Source organism: Theropithecus gelada, chromosome 5, assembly GCF_003255815.1.
Source record: "Theropithecus gelada isolate Dixy chromosome 5, Tgel_1.0, whole genome shotgun sequence".
NCBI classification, from domain to species: domain Eukaryota; kingdom Metazoa; phylum Chordata; class Mammalia; order Primates; family Cercopithecidae; genus Theropithecus; species Theropithecus gelada.
Window position 1 is genome coordinate 16,867,649 of NC_037672.1, and position 15,318 is coordinate 16,882,966.

At 35.5% G+C, this 15,318-nt stretch overlaps 1 protein-coding gene across 2 annotated transcripts in view; it reads right to left on the minus strand.

Moving 5' to 3' along the window:
- LCORL (ligand dependent nuclear receptor corepressor like) overlaps positions 1-15,318 on the minus strand; it is a 175,618-nt gene that overhangs the window by 124,185 nt on the left and 36,115 nt on the right. For both annotated transcript variants that reach the window (XM_025385625.1, XM_025385624.1), the window contains exon 2: positions 887-952. In XM_025385625.1, coding sequence (XP_025241410.1) covers positions 887-952 — 66 coding nt within the window. The remainder of the gene's footprint in view (positions 1-886; positions 953-15,318) is intronic.

Below are 15,318 nucleotides of genomic sequence, written 5' to 3' on the forward strand. Positions count from 1 at the left end.
CTGTCACCCAGGCTGGAATGCAGTGGCCGGATCTCAGCTCACTGCAAGCTCCGCCTCCCGGGTTTACGCCATTCTCCTGCCTCAGCCTCCCGAGTAGCTGGGACTACAGGCGCCCACCACCACGCCCAGCTAGTTTTTTTGTATTTTTTTAGTAGAGACGGGGTTTCACCCTGTTAGCCAGGATGGTCTCCATCTCCTGACCTGGTGATCCGCCTGTCTCGGCCTCCCAAAGTGCTCGGATTACAGGCTTGAGCCACCGCGCCGGGCCCTACTCAATATTTTCTATAAATTCCTCATTTAAAAAATGTTTTACAACTCTAGCTCTTCAGATATTAGAAAGAGATGTCCTAACAAAAACAAATAAAAGGAAGTCAATGTATATTAGTTCACTTAGCCATTGTTTCTTCCTTCCCAATATTCACAAGTGTTTCACTAAGAAAAATATTAAAAGAACAAACAAAAGTGAAAATTTGGGTGATAGCTTTTTAGAAGGCAATTATTCAATTGAACATTTACTTAAATTGAATCAAATAATTCAATTAAAGTTTAATAATTTGATTAAGCAATTACCTAACTCAATTAATTTAATTAACTTTTTAAAAAATCTTATTTAAGAATAAGTTAGGGCATGGAATTTATAAAACAACAAAAATTACATCACTGACCCCCAAACAAGCTTTATTTTCTATTTTGATTTAGTATACAAAATTTTTAAAAAATATGATATGTAATAAAAAATCTGGATTACTTTATTAATTTTAAAATATTTTCTAATTAAATAGGATCATAAATTCATGTTTAATATAAAGTTAGTATAGAACAACAATTTTTCATTTTTAAAATAGAATAGGAAATGACAATTTTTAAATAAAATTTCAAAAATTACCTTCAAATAAACTGAGGTCTCTTCGTAGCCGTGGTCCATAAAGCCCTTCTAAAATACTCTCAAAACCTGTGTTTTTAAAGAGAGAAAAGTATATTAACTACTAGAAAAGTTATGTTTTACAATTTAAAGTCATAAACTCTGTATCAATCAGCAAATTAATTTAACATATCAGAAGTATTTTCCTCTAGCTGCATTAAGCTGAACTAGGCAATATACAATATAACAGTCACACAATGACTACCAGAAATTACATGACTGTAAAGAAATTAAGATATCAAAATGCAAATATTCACTACTAAAACAACTAAACAACTTTATCATTTAGAAATATTCCTGGGTAAAATATTATGGGCAGATTTTGTATGTAATAATCTTGCAGAGAGGGGAAGAATAATTAGAAGACCATGTATTATAATTGTTTACATTTGTGTTAAAAAAGTAAATACAAAAAAATAGCATCTTTAACATCAATTACAAGAATGAGTATATGAGTGTCAATAGGGAGAAATCTTTCTGTTAAATATATGATGTATACAATTTAAACCTACTTGTAAAAATGAAAACACAACAATTTGGTCATTGCTATAGATTGCCCTAAATTTTAGGTAAAAAAAATTACTGAAAATCTTGTCAAGTTAACAAAACCCTAATTTATTAATTTCTCACAAATACACTTTCTGGACATACTAGTTTTAAGATTTTACAATTTTTGACTTTGAAGTAACATATTTAATTTTAAGCAACAATCAACGACAGACATCCAAAGAAAAAAAAATACAATCCTGATGGCAAAATAATTGAGAAGCTAAGAAAAGGAACTAATGTAAGCCATGTGTGGATTTGGGAGGAAAAAACTAAACACAGCATGACAGACCCTATAAATCAAAGAAAAAGTAGATTTTCTCAGTGGTATTCCTAAATTATAAAACATTATTAATACTTCTACAGAAATATTTTATAAGTTATAAGATGCTTTTGAAAAACATTAACATCTCCAAAATCAAGACTCATCTTAAAATCTACTGTCATAGTAAAAAACTAGCTACAGGTTTTCATTTAATAAAACATGAACTACTGATGCATCCTACAACTAATAATATCTCAGATTTCACAAAGTAAGGTAGCTATCATGATACTTGGTAAATATGTAATGAAATAAAATCTTTTGTGAAATGACAGTACTAGTTCCCATGAGCAGAAATTTCCTGGTAAAAAAGTGAATGAACTACCTACTGCCTGAGCAAGCTATCACACCGGGTAGAGACTCAGACAGATTAAGCCCAAATCCTTCTATAGAAGGGTTATTCTATTTTATAGTAGAAGATACTCTATTTTTCTGTCATCAACTTGCTTCAAAAATATTACTGCACTTGTGAGCATCTGTTGCTGATAACACAGTTCCTAAGACTGATCAAAAGTGTATTAGTTGGTCTCATTATAGTCTTCATGCCACTAACTCTCTTCTGCATTTTATGTCTCTTTGGCTTTCTTTACTGCATTTTAATTAATTTCTTCTACTATAAATTCCACTTCATGAAATTCTTATGGTTCAAACTGCTGACAAATACATCTTTTTGTTTAAAAAAAGTCAACTTTATTGAGGTATAATTTTCATATAATACAAGGTATCCATTTTAAAAATAAAGTTCAGTAACTTTTTGAAAATCCATACTTTCATTTTGCCAAGAACACAACCAAGACAGAAATTATTTCCATCAACTCAAATGGTACCCTTGTGACCTTCTGAGTAATCACCTGGAACATCCCAAAGCCCTTTCCAAAGCATCTTTTCTCCTGTAATGGCTTTACTTGGTTTTGGTAAGAGTAATGCCGGCCTCATAAAGAAAACTGGGAAATGATCCAACCTTCACCATTTTTTGAGTTTGTGTACTGTAATATTTATTAATTATTAACCAGACTTGGAGCTCTCTTTGTGGTGAAATTTTAATCATAAGCCCAGTTTTTAAAACTAAAAAAACTATTCAGGCTATCAATTTCTTATTATTTCAGTTTTGGTAATTTGTATAAATTACAGCACTTATTGGCAAAAAGTTGCTCAAAAAATTCTTTTAATACCTTTTTAACATCTGAAGAATCTGTAGTCATGTCCCTCTTTCATTCCTGATACCAGTTTAGGTATCTTCTCTCCTTTTTCACTGATTACTTGACTAAAAATTGAGTAATTTTATTGATCTTTTTACAAAAGATCAACTTTTGATTTCAATTATTTTCTTTCTTGATCACTCATTTTCTATGTTTTTCATTTCCGCCCTTTCCTCTTTATATCCTTCTTTCTAATTATTTTTTGTTTTCACTCAAACTTATTTTTCTAAGTTTTTAAGGTGGAAGCCTAGATCATTGATTTGAGACCTTTGTTCTTTTCCAATAAAATCATTTAAAGCTATAAATTCCCCCTCTATTCACTACATTAGCGCTATCCCATAAACTGTGATATACTGTCTCTTTATTTTCATTTATCTCAAATTGTTTATAATTTCCCTTGTGATGCCTTATTTTACCCATAGGATATAAATGTGTTGCTTAATTTCAAATATTTAGGTATTGTTCAGAAATCTTTCTCTTTGCTGAATTCTTTTTTTTGTTTTTTGAGACAGAATCTCGTTCCATCACCCAGGCTGGAGTGCAGTGGCGCGATCTCGGCTCACTGCAACGTCCACCTCCTGGGTACATGCGAATTCTCCTGCCTCAGCCTCCTGAGTAGCTGGGATTAAAGGCACATGCCATCACGCCCAGCTGTTTTTGTATTTTTAGTATGCATGTATGTATGTATGTTGGCCAGGCTGGTCTCAAACTCCTGACCTCAGGTGATCCACCCATCTCAGCCTCCCAAAGTGCTTGGATTAGACATGAGCCACTGGGCCTAGCCTATTATTGAAATGTACAAGATTCTTTGAGGTTGTAAAACATGTAAGATTACATGTAAAAATGACTGTAACATTACAGTCATTCCAAATTTCCTGAAACTGAATTTATGGATAGCATATGATCTACACTGGTGAATATTCCATGTAACACAGAAAAGAATGTGTCTATACTTATTGGGAGGAATGTACTATAAATGTTAATTAGGATTTAGCTGATTGATAATGTTCTTTGGGTCTTTTATCTCTCATGATTTTCTGGCCTTTCTCATTTTCTGCCAATTTTCCTTCATGTATTTTGATACTCTGTTATTGGGTACATTTATATTGCATATTTTTATGTCCCCTCTGTGAATTGGTATCATCATTATAAAATGCTCCTCCTTGTCCTTGTTCTGAATTCTATTGTGTCTACTGTTATATCAGCTACACCAGCTTTCTTACTAATTAGCAGCATTTTCATTACGTATTTTTTTTCCAATTCTTTAACTTTTAACCTATGTCTTTATATTCAAATTGAGTTTCTTGTGGACAACAGAGTTGAATCTTGCATTTTTATCCAGTCTGAAAATATCTGTTTTTTGAGGACAGTGTTTAGACCATTAAAATTGAATGTACTAAAATCGTTGGGTTTATATCTACCATCTTATTTGCTATTTATTTCCTCTGTTATATATCCCTCCCTATTCTCCACTCTACAACATTATTTTAAGTTAAATGAGAAGTTTGAGGTATTCCATTTTGTTGCCACCATAAACTTAATAGCTATACCTCTTCTAGATTTTTTAGGGCTTGCCCACAAAATTCACTTTAGCTTTTCAACATCTACTTTAAAACATTATAGTACTACTTAGTATGTAAGAATCAATACAGAGTATGCAAGAATAAAATCTCATTATATATAACTTACTTAAAAACATTTTAAATACATTAAAACATTAGAAAGTCTTTTAAATTTACTCACAATGTCACTTTTTGTGTGTGTTTGTAAACCTATACTTAAAGATGTTCTACTAGCTACCGTTTTTCTTAAAAGACAAAATCATTTGTCTCAATTTTTTTTAAAATGTTGTTTTGGGTATAAAGTTGTAGGATGACAGTTTTTTTTTTTTTTTTGGCACACTGAAGATGTGCTTTAAGTGTCCAGTGGTTTGCATAGTTGCCGGCAAGTTTACAATCTTTCTTTCCCCTGTTCGAACCTCTGTACATCATAATGTGCCTTTTTCTCTGACTGCTTTTAAGATTTTCTTTTTATCACTGATTTTCAGCAGTTCGATGATTATGTGTCTTGGCATGGTTTTCCTGGTTGAGCTCACTAACTCTGCAGAATTATTTTGATTATTTATTGAGTTCACTAAATCTGCAGAATTATTTTGATTTCTATGGCAGATTAGTTTCTATTTTCTAGACTTTCATGGGAATCGAATCTTACAGAACAGACTCTCTTTTGGGGGGGCTGGTCTTTTTCACTCAATAGAGTAATTTTGAGCTTTATTTGTTACTGGTTATCACTAGTTTATTTCTCAGTATATTGCATTATATCAGATATACTACAATTTTTAATCTATTCAGAAGTTGGTGGATATATGTTTTCATTTTTCTTGTGCAAATAATTAACAGTGCAATTGCAGGGTTATATAGTAGGATTATGTTTAGTTTTTTAAGAAACTAAACTGTTTTCAAAATTATTATATCATTTTACATTCCTGCCATCTGCCATCCATGTATGAAAGTTACCATGGCTGATTCACATCCCAATCACCACTTGGTTAGCTGTGTTTTTCTTTTGCTTTCTATAAATAAATAAATAAATAAATAAATAAATGAATAAATGGAGTGATTTGTAGAAAACATTCTAATATCCTCATGTCTCCATGTGGTTTTAATATGTATTTCCCTATTGACCATCTTTTCACAGGCTTACTTCAGATACCTCTGTTCAAATCATATGCAAAATTTTTAATTGGGTTGTCAGACATTTTATCACAGCATTATAAGAGCCTTTCCTATTTTGTTTTTAAATATATTCTGGATACAATTCCTTTGTCTAATAATATATGTTGTGAATATTTCTCCTAGTCTATCATTTGCATTTTTGTTTTCTTAATGGTGTTTCCCAAAGAACAAAAGTTGTTAATTTTGATAATTTACCCAGTTTTTCTTTTTTATTTTATTTTTTTATTTTTTTTATTTTTTATTATTATTATACTTTAAGTTCTAGGGTACATGTGCATAACGTGCAGGTTTGTTACATATGTATACTTGTGCCATGTTGCTGTGCTGCACCCATCAACTCGTCAGCACCCATCAACTCGTCATTTACATCAGGTATAACTCCCAATGCAATCCCTCCCCCATTCCCCCTCCCCATGATAGGCCCCGGTGTGTGATGTTCCCCTTCCCCGAGTCCAAGTGATCTCATTGTTCAGTTCCCACCTATGAATGAGAACATGCGGTTTGGTTTTCTGTTCTTGTGATAGTTTGCTAAGAATGATGGTTTCCAGCTGCATCCATGTCCCTACAAAGGACACAAACTCATCCTTTTTTATGGCTGCATAGTATTTTCTTTACAGTGGTTTTTCTGCTCTAACGATCATTTTCTTTACCCCAAGGATGCAAAGGCTTTCTCCTAAAAGTTATCGAGATTTAAATTTTACATTTAGGTCTGTGGCCCATTTTGATTACATTTTGTGGATGGTGTGAGAGGACTGATTTTTTTTTGTTTCTGTATTGGTATCTATTTGATGCAGCAAACCATTTGTTTCCACCCTAAATCCTCCATTTCCCTCTTATTATGTTCATATTATCTTTTTAGTCCTTGAACATAACTTAGCAAACCTTAATAGCAGTTTTAATATACTTCTTTGCAATTTCTATCATCTATTATTTCTGGTTCTATTTCTACTGATGGTATTTCCCCCAATTATGAATTGTATTTTTCTGCTTTTTTGCATATCTAGTACTTTTGCTTGAATGCCAGACATTGTGAACTTTATATTGTGAGTGCAGGGTTCCCCATTTTTAAAGGGAGTCAGACTATGTTTACTCAGGAAGGTAAGTTACTTAAAGTTCATTTTGAGGTTTTCAAGGAAGGTTTTTAAAGGGCTGGGCACAGTGGCTCATGCCTATAATACCAAGACCTTGAGAGGCTGAGGTTAAGAAGATTGCTCGAGACCAAGAGTTTGAGACCAGCATGGCCAACAAAGCAAGACCCCTTCTCTACAAAAACATCTAAAAACTTAGCCCAGAGTGGTGGCACACACCTATAGTCTTAGCCAATTGGGTGGCTGAAGTGGAGGAATGCTTGAGCCAGGAGTTGGGAGTCTGAAGTGAGCTATGATCACATCACTGCACACTAGTCTGTACAATAGAGCGAGACCTTGTCTCAAAAAGAAAAAATCCAAAAGTTTAGCTTTCTTGGCTACGATGACTGCTTTCACTTTGGGTGGTGGGAACTTGAATAATGATTGCCAGTCCTGTATAAGTTCTGAAAATTGTTTGCATTATATGTCCCAGAAACTGCTTTCCCAAAGGTGTTATTTGTCAGGTTTTATGGATGTCACCCTATACACACGAACTGGTTTTCAGCCAGATTCAAGGGCACCACTGCATGCTGATTTCTTGAGCTCTTTCTCTCTGCAGCTCTCTCCGTTCTGGTACAATGACCTCATAAATTCCAGCCACTCACAATACACTAAAGGCAGATCTCTGCCTTCTTAAGTCAGCAAGCCCACTGGGCTCTTTTTAGGCCAACCCTGTCTGTGCTATAATCTGCAAATTACCTACAAGCAAAAAAGCTGGCATGATCATATGGCCTAAATCATTAGTTTCCTTATTCTCAGGGACCAGTTTTGTGCTCCCTGTTTTCCACTGTCTGTGCATATGTGGTCCAGTTTCCCAGCTGTCTACAGGAGAAGGTAAGTCCAAACTCTGTTACTCCCTCATGCACAGAGGTAGACGTTCATCCTCTGACTTGTTAATTTCAACAATTTATACAAGCTTTATTCTGTTTTTTCAAAACTTAAAAACTTTTTAATAGCTCTCCATACCTTACAGATATCTAGGTCTATAATTTATTTCTTTAAATATGAAATATTTTAAAATCAGTATTAAAAATTAAATTGGTATCCAATCATTTCAATACTTTTTCTTGAGTGAGTCTGTTTCTGCAGTCTGATGCCTCTTGCTCATCTTGCCTTGTTTCTTCATGCAATTAATTCAGTACTTACTGGCTTTTGCCCTCAAAAGATAAAATTTTCTAAGGCCTAGAATGGAAGTGCTCTCCCCCAGAGAGTTCTAGCACCCAGTACTCTTGAGCAAACTAAGATACATGGCAAGGGGGAAACAGGTTGGCTGCAGATGGAATTAAGGTTGTTTATCAGCTGACCTTAAAATAAGATTATCCTGGTGGATTCAACATAATCCCAAGGGTCCTTATATTGGGAAGGAGGAAGCAGAGGAGTCAGAAAAAGAGAGATGAAATTGTGAGAAAGAATCAACCAGCACTGCTGGCTTTGGAAATAAAAGAAGACTTCATGCCATGGAATGCTAGCAGCCTGCAAAAGTTGGGAAATGCAAGAAAATTGATTCTGACCTGGACCTTTCCATAAAGGAACATGTCCCTGCCTACAGCTTGATAATAGCCCAGTGAGACCCATTTTAGATCTCTGACCTCCAGAACTGTAAGATACTAAATTTGTCATGCGCCACTAAACTTGTGGTATTCATTACAACACTAATAGGAAACTCATCCCTGCTTCAAATTAATTTCATGACTTGAAGTTCCTTGATTGACTCAGGGTACACATCTACTAGAGGGCTGGTCTGTGGCAAGTTCAATATTTGATATTTTCTACCTTTACTTTTCTTTTCCTGCTCTGATCATCACCAAGGCAAGCTTCTGGGACTGGGGAAAGGCAAGATGATTTACATCTACCTGCGTTTATCCTAAAGCATAATTCTTTGATGTCACAGGTTAATGTAAAGACGATCTCCCATAGAACTATTTGGACAGGCTATGGCCCTAGAATTGTGATCCTCTTGTTTAAACAGCCATGAAAACACAAATATGTGGTACTAACAAAGACTTCAAGCTTAAGCAGCTTTTTACCTCTCATTTTCTACTTACCTCTAAAATTAGCTTGCGTATTCTCCACTGTCTTTTTAATTCTTAGCCATTTGAAACTTTTAAAAAATCCAGCACTTTTCATTTTTAGAAGAAAGGTTGATTCAGAGCATGAGTCCTCAACCCCCAGGACCATGGACCAGTACCAGTCTGTGGCCTGTTAGGAAAGGGACTACACAGCAGGAGGTGAGCAGCGGGCAAGCAAGCATGACCTCCTGAGCTGTGCCTCCTGTTAGATCAGATTCTCACAGGAATACGAGCCCTATTGTCAACTGCACTTGTGAAGTATTCTGGATTGTGTACTCCTTATGAGAATCTAATGCCTAATGATCTCAGGTGGAACAGTTTCATCCCAAAACCATGTCCCTGTCCATGGAAAACCTGTCTTTCGTGAAACTGGTCCCTGCTGCCAAAAAGGTTAGGGACCACTGATTTAGATAACTTAACCCTTCCAAAGACCAAAATTCATAGTTCTTTAAGATTGATCATACTATGGAGTTCATTTATATAAGTACATAGTTACCCATTTCCCTACTGAAAGCTAGGTAACTTTTTTTGTTGTTATTGTTATTACAAACATTGCTGTATTGGAACCTTCCATAAATGGCTTATCCAGTCCAACTGGTAGTTTCTACTGAGTAGAAATCTTTTAAGTAGGATTACTTGACCCTAGAGTATGAATATTTTAAACTTTACTACAATAAATATTGCATTGTATGGCTGAATCATCTTAACAATCTTACCAACAATATTTGAGTTCCTACTGTCCTGAAATGGTCACCAAAAGTTATCATCAAACTTCATATTTGTCCAACTCATGAATACAAAATTATTCCCATTTTAATTTGCAGTTCTCTGATTACTGAGTTTCAGTATATTTTAAATATTCTACTTTCAGATTTCCTTTAGCCAGACATGGTGGCTCACGACTGTAATCCCAGTACTTTGGGAGGCTGAGGTGGGCAGAGTGCTTGAGTCCGGGAAACATGGCGAAATCTCATCTCTCTATATATATATTAAAAAAAAATTAGCTTGGAGTGGTGGCATGCACCTGTAGTCCCAGACACTCAGGAGGCTGAAGTGCAAGGATCACCTGAGCCCAGGAGGCTGAGGCTGCAGTGAGCTAAGCCATGATCACGCTCCTGCACTCTAGCCTGGATGACAGGCTAGAGTCATCCAGGCTTTTCTTATTACTTTTATTTTAGGTTCAGGGGTACATGTGCAAGTTTGTTATATAGGCAAACTGATGTCACAGGGGTTTGGTGTAGACTATTTCATCACCTGGGTAATAAGTCTAATACCTAATAGTTATTTTTTCTGATCCTCTTGCTCCTTACACCCTCCATCCTCAAGCAGGTCCCAGTGTCTGTTGCTCCCCTCTTTGAATCCATGTGTTCTCATCATTTATATGGTAGAATATGTGGTATTTGATTTTCTGTTCCTGTGTTAGTTTGCTAAGGATGATGGCCTCCAGCTCCATTTACGTCCCTGCAAAGGACATGAGCTTGTTCTTTTTCATGGCTGCACAGTATTCCATGGGGTGTGTGTGTATATATGCATATATGCGTATATATGTATACATACATATGTATATACATATATGTGTATATCTATGAGTATGTATACATACATATATGTGTGTGTGTATATATACGTATACATACACACACCCCAAATTTTCTTTATCCAATCTACCAGTGATGGGTATTTAGGTTGATTCCATGTCTTTACTATTGTGAATAGTGCAGCAATGAACATATGCGTGCATGTGTCTTTTACAATACAACAGTTCATATTCGTTTGGGCATACACCCAGTAATGGGATTGCTGGTTTGAATGGTAGTTCTGCTTTCAGCTCTTTGAGGAACTGCCCATAATGCTTTCCACAATGGTTGAACTAATTTATCCTCCCACCAAGTGTGTAAGTGTTCTGTTTTCTCCACAACCTTGCCAGCATGGTATATTTTTACTTTTTAGTAACAGCCATTCTGACTGGTGTGAGATATTATCTCACTGTGGTTTGATTTGTATTTATCCAATAATCAGTGATATTGAGCTTGTTTTCATACACTTGTTGGCTGCATGCACACCTTCTTTTGAAAAGTGTCTGTTCATGTCCTTTGCCCACTTTTTAATGGAATTTTTTTTTCTTGTAAATTTAAGTTCCTTATAGATGCTGGAAATTAAACCTTTGTCAGATGCATAGTTTGCAAATATTTTCTCCCATTCTGCAGGTTGTCTCTTTACTCTGTTGATAGTTTCTTTTGCTGTGCAGAAGCTCTTTAATTAGTTCCCATTTGCCAATTTTTGCTTTCACTGCAATTGCTTTTGGCATCTTTGTCATGAAATCTTTGCCATGCCTGTGTCCTAAATGGTACTGCCTAGGTTGTCTTCAAGGCTTTTTATAGTTTTGGGTTTTACATTTAAGTCTTTAATTCATCTTGAGTTAATTTTTGTATAAAGTATAAGGTGGGGGTCTAGTTTCAATTTTCTGCACATGGCTAGCCAGTTATCCCAGTACCATTTATTGAAAAGGAAGTCCTTTCCCCATTACTTGTTTTTGTTAGCTTTGTTGAAGATAAGACAGTTGTAGGTATATGGCCTTATTTCTGTGCTCTCTATTCCATCCAATTGGTCTGTATGTCTAGTTCTGTATCAGTACCATGTTGTCTTGGTTACTGTAGTCCTGTGGTATAGTTTGAAGTCAGGTAATGTGATGCCTCTAGCTTTGTTCTTTTTGCTTAGGATTGCCTTGGCTATTCAGGCTCTTTTTTGGTTCAATACAAATTTACAAATAGTAGTTTCTAGTTCTGTGAAGAATGTTATTGACAGTTTGATAGAAATAGCAGTGAATCTGTAAATTGCTTTGGGGAAAATGGTCATTTTAATGATATTGATTCTTCCTATTCATGAGCAAGGAAGGTTTTCCCTTTTGTTTGTGTCATCTCTGACTTATCTGAGTAGTGTTTTGTAATTCTCACTGTAGAGATGTTTCATCTCCCTGGTTAGCTGTATTCCTAGGTGTTTTATTCTTTTTGTGGCAACTGTGAATGAGACTGAGTTCCTGATTTGGCTCTCGGCTCGCTGTTGTTGGTGTATAGCAATGAGAGTAATATTTGTATATTGCTTTTGTATCCTGAAATTTTGTCGAAGTTGTTTATCTGCTGCAGGAGCTTCTGGGCTGAGACTATTGGGTTTTCTAGATATAGAATCACGTCATCTATAGACAGGTATAGTTTGACTTCCTCTTTTCATATTTGGATGTGCTTTATTTCTGTCTCTTGTCTGACTACTCTGGCCAGCACTTCCAACATTATGTTGAACAGAAGTGGTGAGAGAGGATATTCTTGTCATGTGTCAGTTTTCAAGGGTAATGCTTCCAGCTTTTGCTCATTCAGTATGATGTTGGCTGTGGGTTTGTCATATGTGGCTCTTATTATTTTGAGGTGTGTTCCTTCAATACCTAGTTTATTGAAAATTTTTAACACGAAGGGAAACTGAATCAATAAATCGAAAGCCTTTTCTGTATCTGCTGAGATAATCACGTGGTTTTTGTCTTTAGTTCTGTTTGTATGATGAATCAAATTTATTGACTTGCATACATTGAACTGATCTTGCATCCCAGGGATAAAGCCTACCTGATAGTGGTGTATTAGCTTTTTGATGTGCCGCTGGATTCAGTCTCCAAGTATTTTGTTGAGGATTTTTGCATCTATGTTCATCAAGGATATCATCTTGGAGTTCTCTTATTGTTGTGTCTCTGCCAAGTTTTGGTATCAGGATGATGCTGGCCTCATACAATGAGTTGGGGAGGAGATACTCTTCCTATATTTTTTGGAAGTTTCAGTAGCAATGGTACCAGCTCTTGTTTGTGTATCTGGTAGAATTCGGCTGTGATTCTATCTGGTCCTGAGCTGCTTTAGGTTGGTAGGGTATTCTACTGATTCAATTTAGGAGCTCATTATTGGTCTCTTCAGGGAATCTATTTCTTCCTGGTTCAGTTGTGGGGGGTGGAAATTTATCCATCTTTTCTAGGTTTTCTAGTTTGTATGAATAGGGATGTTTGTAGTCATCTCTGATGGTTATTTGTATTTCCATGGAGTCAGTGGTAACATCATTTGTCTTTTCTAATTGTGCTTATTTAGGTCTTCTCTCTTCTGTATTATCTAGCTAGTGATCTATCTTATTAATTTTTTCAAAAAACAACTCCTGAATTCGCTGATCTTCTGAATGATTTTTCTTGTCTCAATCTCCATCAGTTAAGTTCAGAATTTGGTTATTTCTTGTTTTCTGCTAACTTTGGGGTTAGTTTGCCCTTGCTTCTCTAGTTCTTTTACTTGTGATATTAGGCTATTAATTTGAGATCTTTCTAACTTTTTGATGTGGGCATTTAGTGCTATAAATTTCACTCTTAACACTGTCTTACTTGTGCCCCAGAGATTCTGGTGTGTTGTATTTTTGTTCTCAATAGTTTCACAGAACTTGTTGATTTTTGCTTTAATTTCATTATTTATCCAAAAGCTATTCAGGAGCACATTGTTTTATTTTCATGTAATTGCATAATTTTGAGTGATTTTTTAAAAGTTTTAATTTACATTTTTATTGAGCTGTGGTCTGAGTTTTTAGTATGATTTTCATTTTTTTTAGTATGATTTTCATTTTTTGCATTTGCTGAGGATTGTTTTAAGTCCGATTGTGCAGTCAGTTTTAAAGTATGTGATGTGCCATGTGCCATGTGGTGATGAGAAGTATGTATACTCTTGTTTTGGGATGGAGAGTCCTGTAGAGGTCTATCAGATCCATTTGGTCCAATGCTGAATTCAGGTCCTGAATATCTTGTTAATTTTCTCCCTTGATGATCTAATACCCTCAGGTGAGTGCTGAACTTTCCCATTTTTATCGTGTGGGAGCGTAAATATCTTCGTAGGTCTCTAAGAATTTGCTTTATGAATCTGGTTGCTCCTCTGCTGGGTGCAAGTATATCTAGAATAGTTAGGTCTTCTTGTTGATTTGAACCCTTTACCCTTATTTAATGCTCTTCTTTGCCATTTTTGATCGTTGTTGGTTTAAGGTCTGTTTTGTCTGACATTAGGATTACAACCCTGGCTTTTTTCTCATTTCCATTTGTTTGGTAGATTTTCCTCCATCCTTTTATTTTCAGCCTATGGGTGCCACTGTGTGTGAGGTGGGTCTCTTGAAGACGGCATACCATTGGGTCTTGCTTTTTTATCCAGTTTGCTACTCTCTGCTTTTTAAATGGTGCATTTTACCTATTTACATTCAATATCAGTATTGATATGTGTGGATTTGACCCTGTTGTTCTGTTGTCGGTTATTATGCTGACTTGTTTGTGTGGTTGCTTTACAGTGTCACTTGTCTGTGTACTTAAGTGTTCCTTTGTTGGCTAGTAATGATTTTTCCTTTCTACATTTAATGGTTCTTTTGAGATCTCTCATAAGGCGGGTGTGATGGTAACAAATACCCTCAATATTTGCTTATTTAAAAAGGATCTTATTTCACCTTTGCTTAGGAAGCTTAGTTTGGCTGGATATAAAAATCTTGGTTGAAAATATTTTTATTTAAGAATGTCGAGTGTAAGCCCCAAATCATTTCTGGTTTGTAGGGTTTCTGCTGAGAGGTCTGCTACTAGCCTGATAGGGTTCCCTTTGTAAATGACCTGCCCCTTCTCTCCAGCTACCTTTAACATTCTTTCATTCTAACATTGGAAAATGTAATGATTACGTGTCATAGGTATGACCTTGCACAGAATCTTCCAGGGGTTCTCTGTATCTTCTGAATTTGACTGTTGGCCTCTCTAGTGAGGTTGGGGAGGTTTTCATGGGTGATATCCTGAAATACGTTTTCCAGGTTGTTTTCTATTTCCCTGTCCCTTCCAGGGATGCCAGTGATTTGTAGGTTTGGCCTCTTTACATAATCCCATATTTGTTGGAGACTTTGCTCATTCCTTTTCGTTCTATTTTCTTTGTCTGACTGTCTTATTTCAGAAAGCCAGTCTTCAAGTTCCGAGATCACTTCCTCAGCTTGGTCTATTCTGCTGTTACTACTTATGACTGCATTGTGATATTCTTGTAGTGTGTTTTTCTGCTCTATCAGATCAGTCAGGTGTGTTGCTTGTTTGTTTATTTATACTGGCTATTTTGTCTGTCAGCTCCTATATCATTTTATTGTGATTCTTACTTTCTGTTGATTGGGTTTTGCTGTTCTCCTGAATCTCAATGATTTTTTTTTTCTATCTATATTCTGAATTCAATTACTGCTATTTCAGCTTTGGCCACTTCTCAACCGAACTGTTGCCTTTTAAGAATTCAGGCATAGTTTTATGTATTCTGGGTAATAACTATCAAATTCATAAATTGCAAACATTCCCAATTATGACTTAACTTTTCATTTTGTTTTTGAGTGGT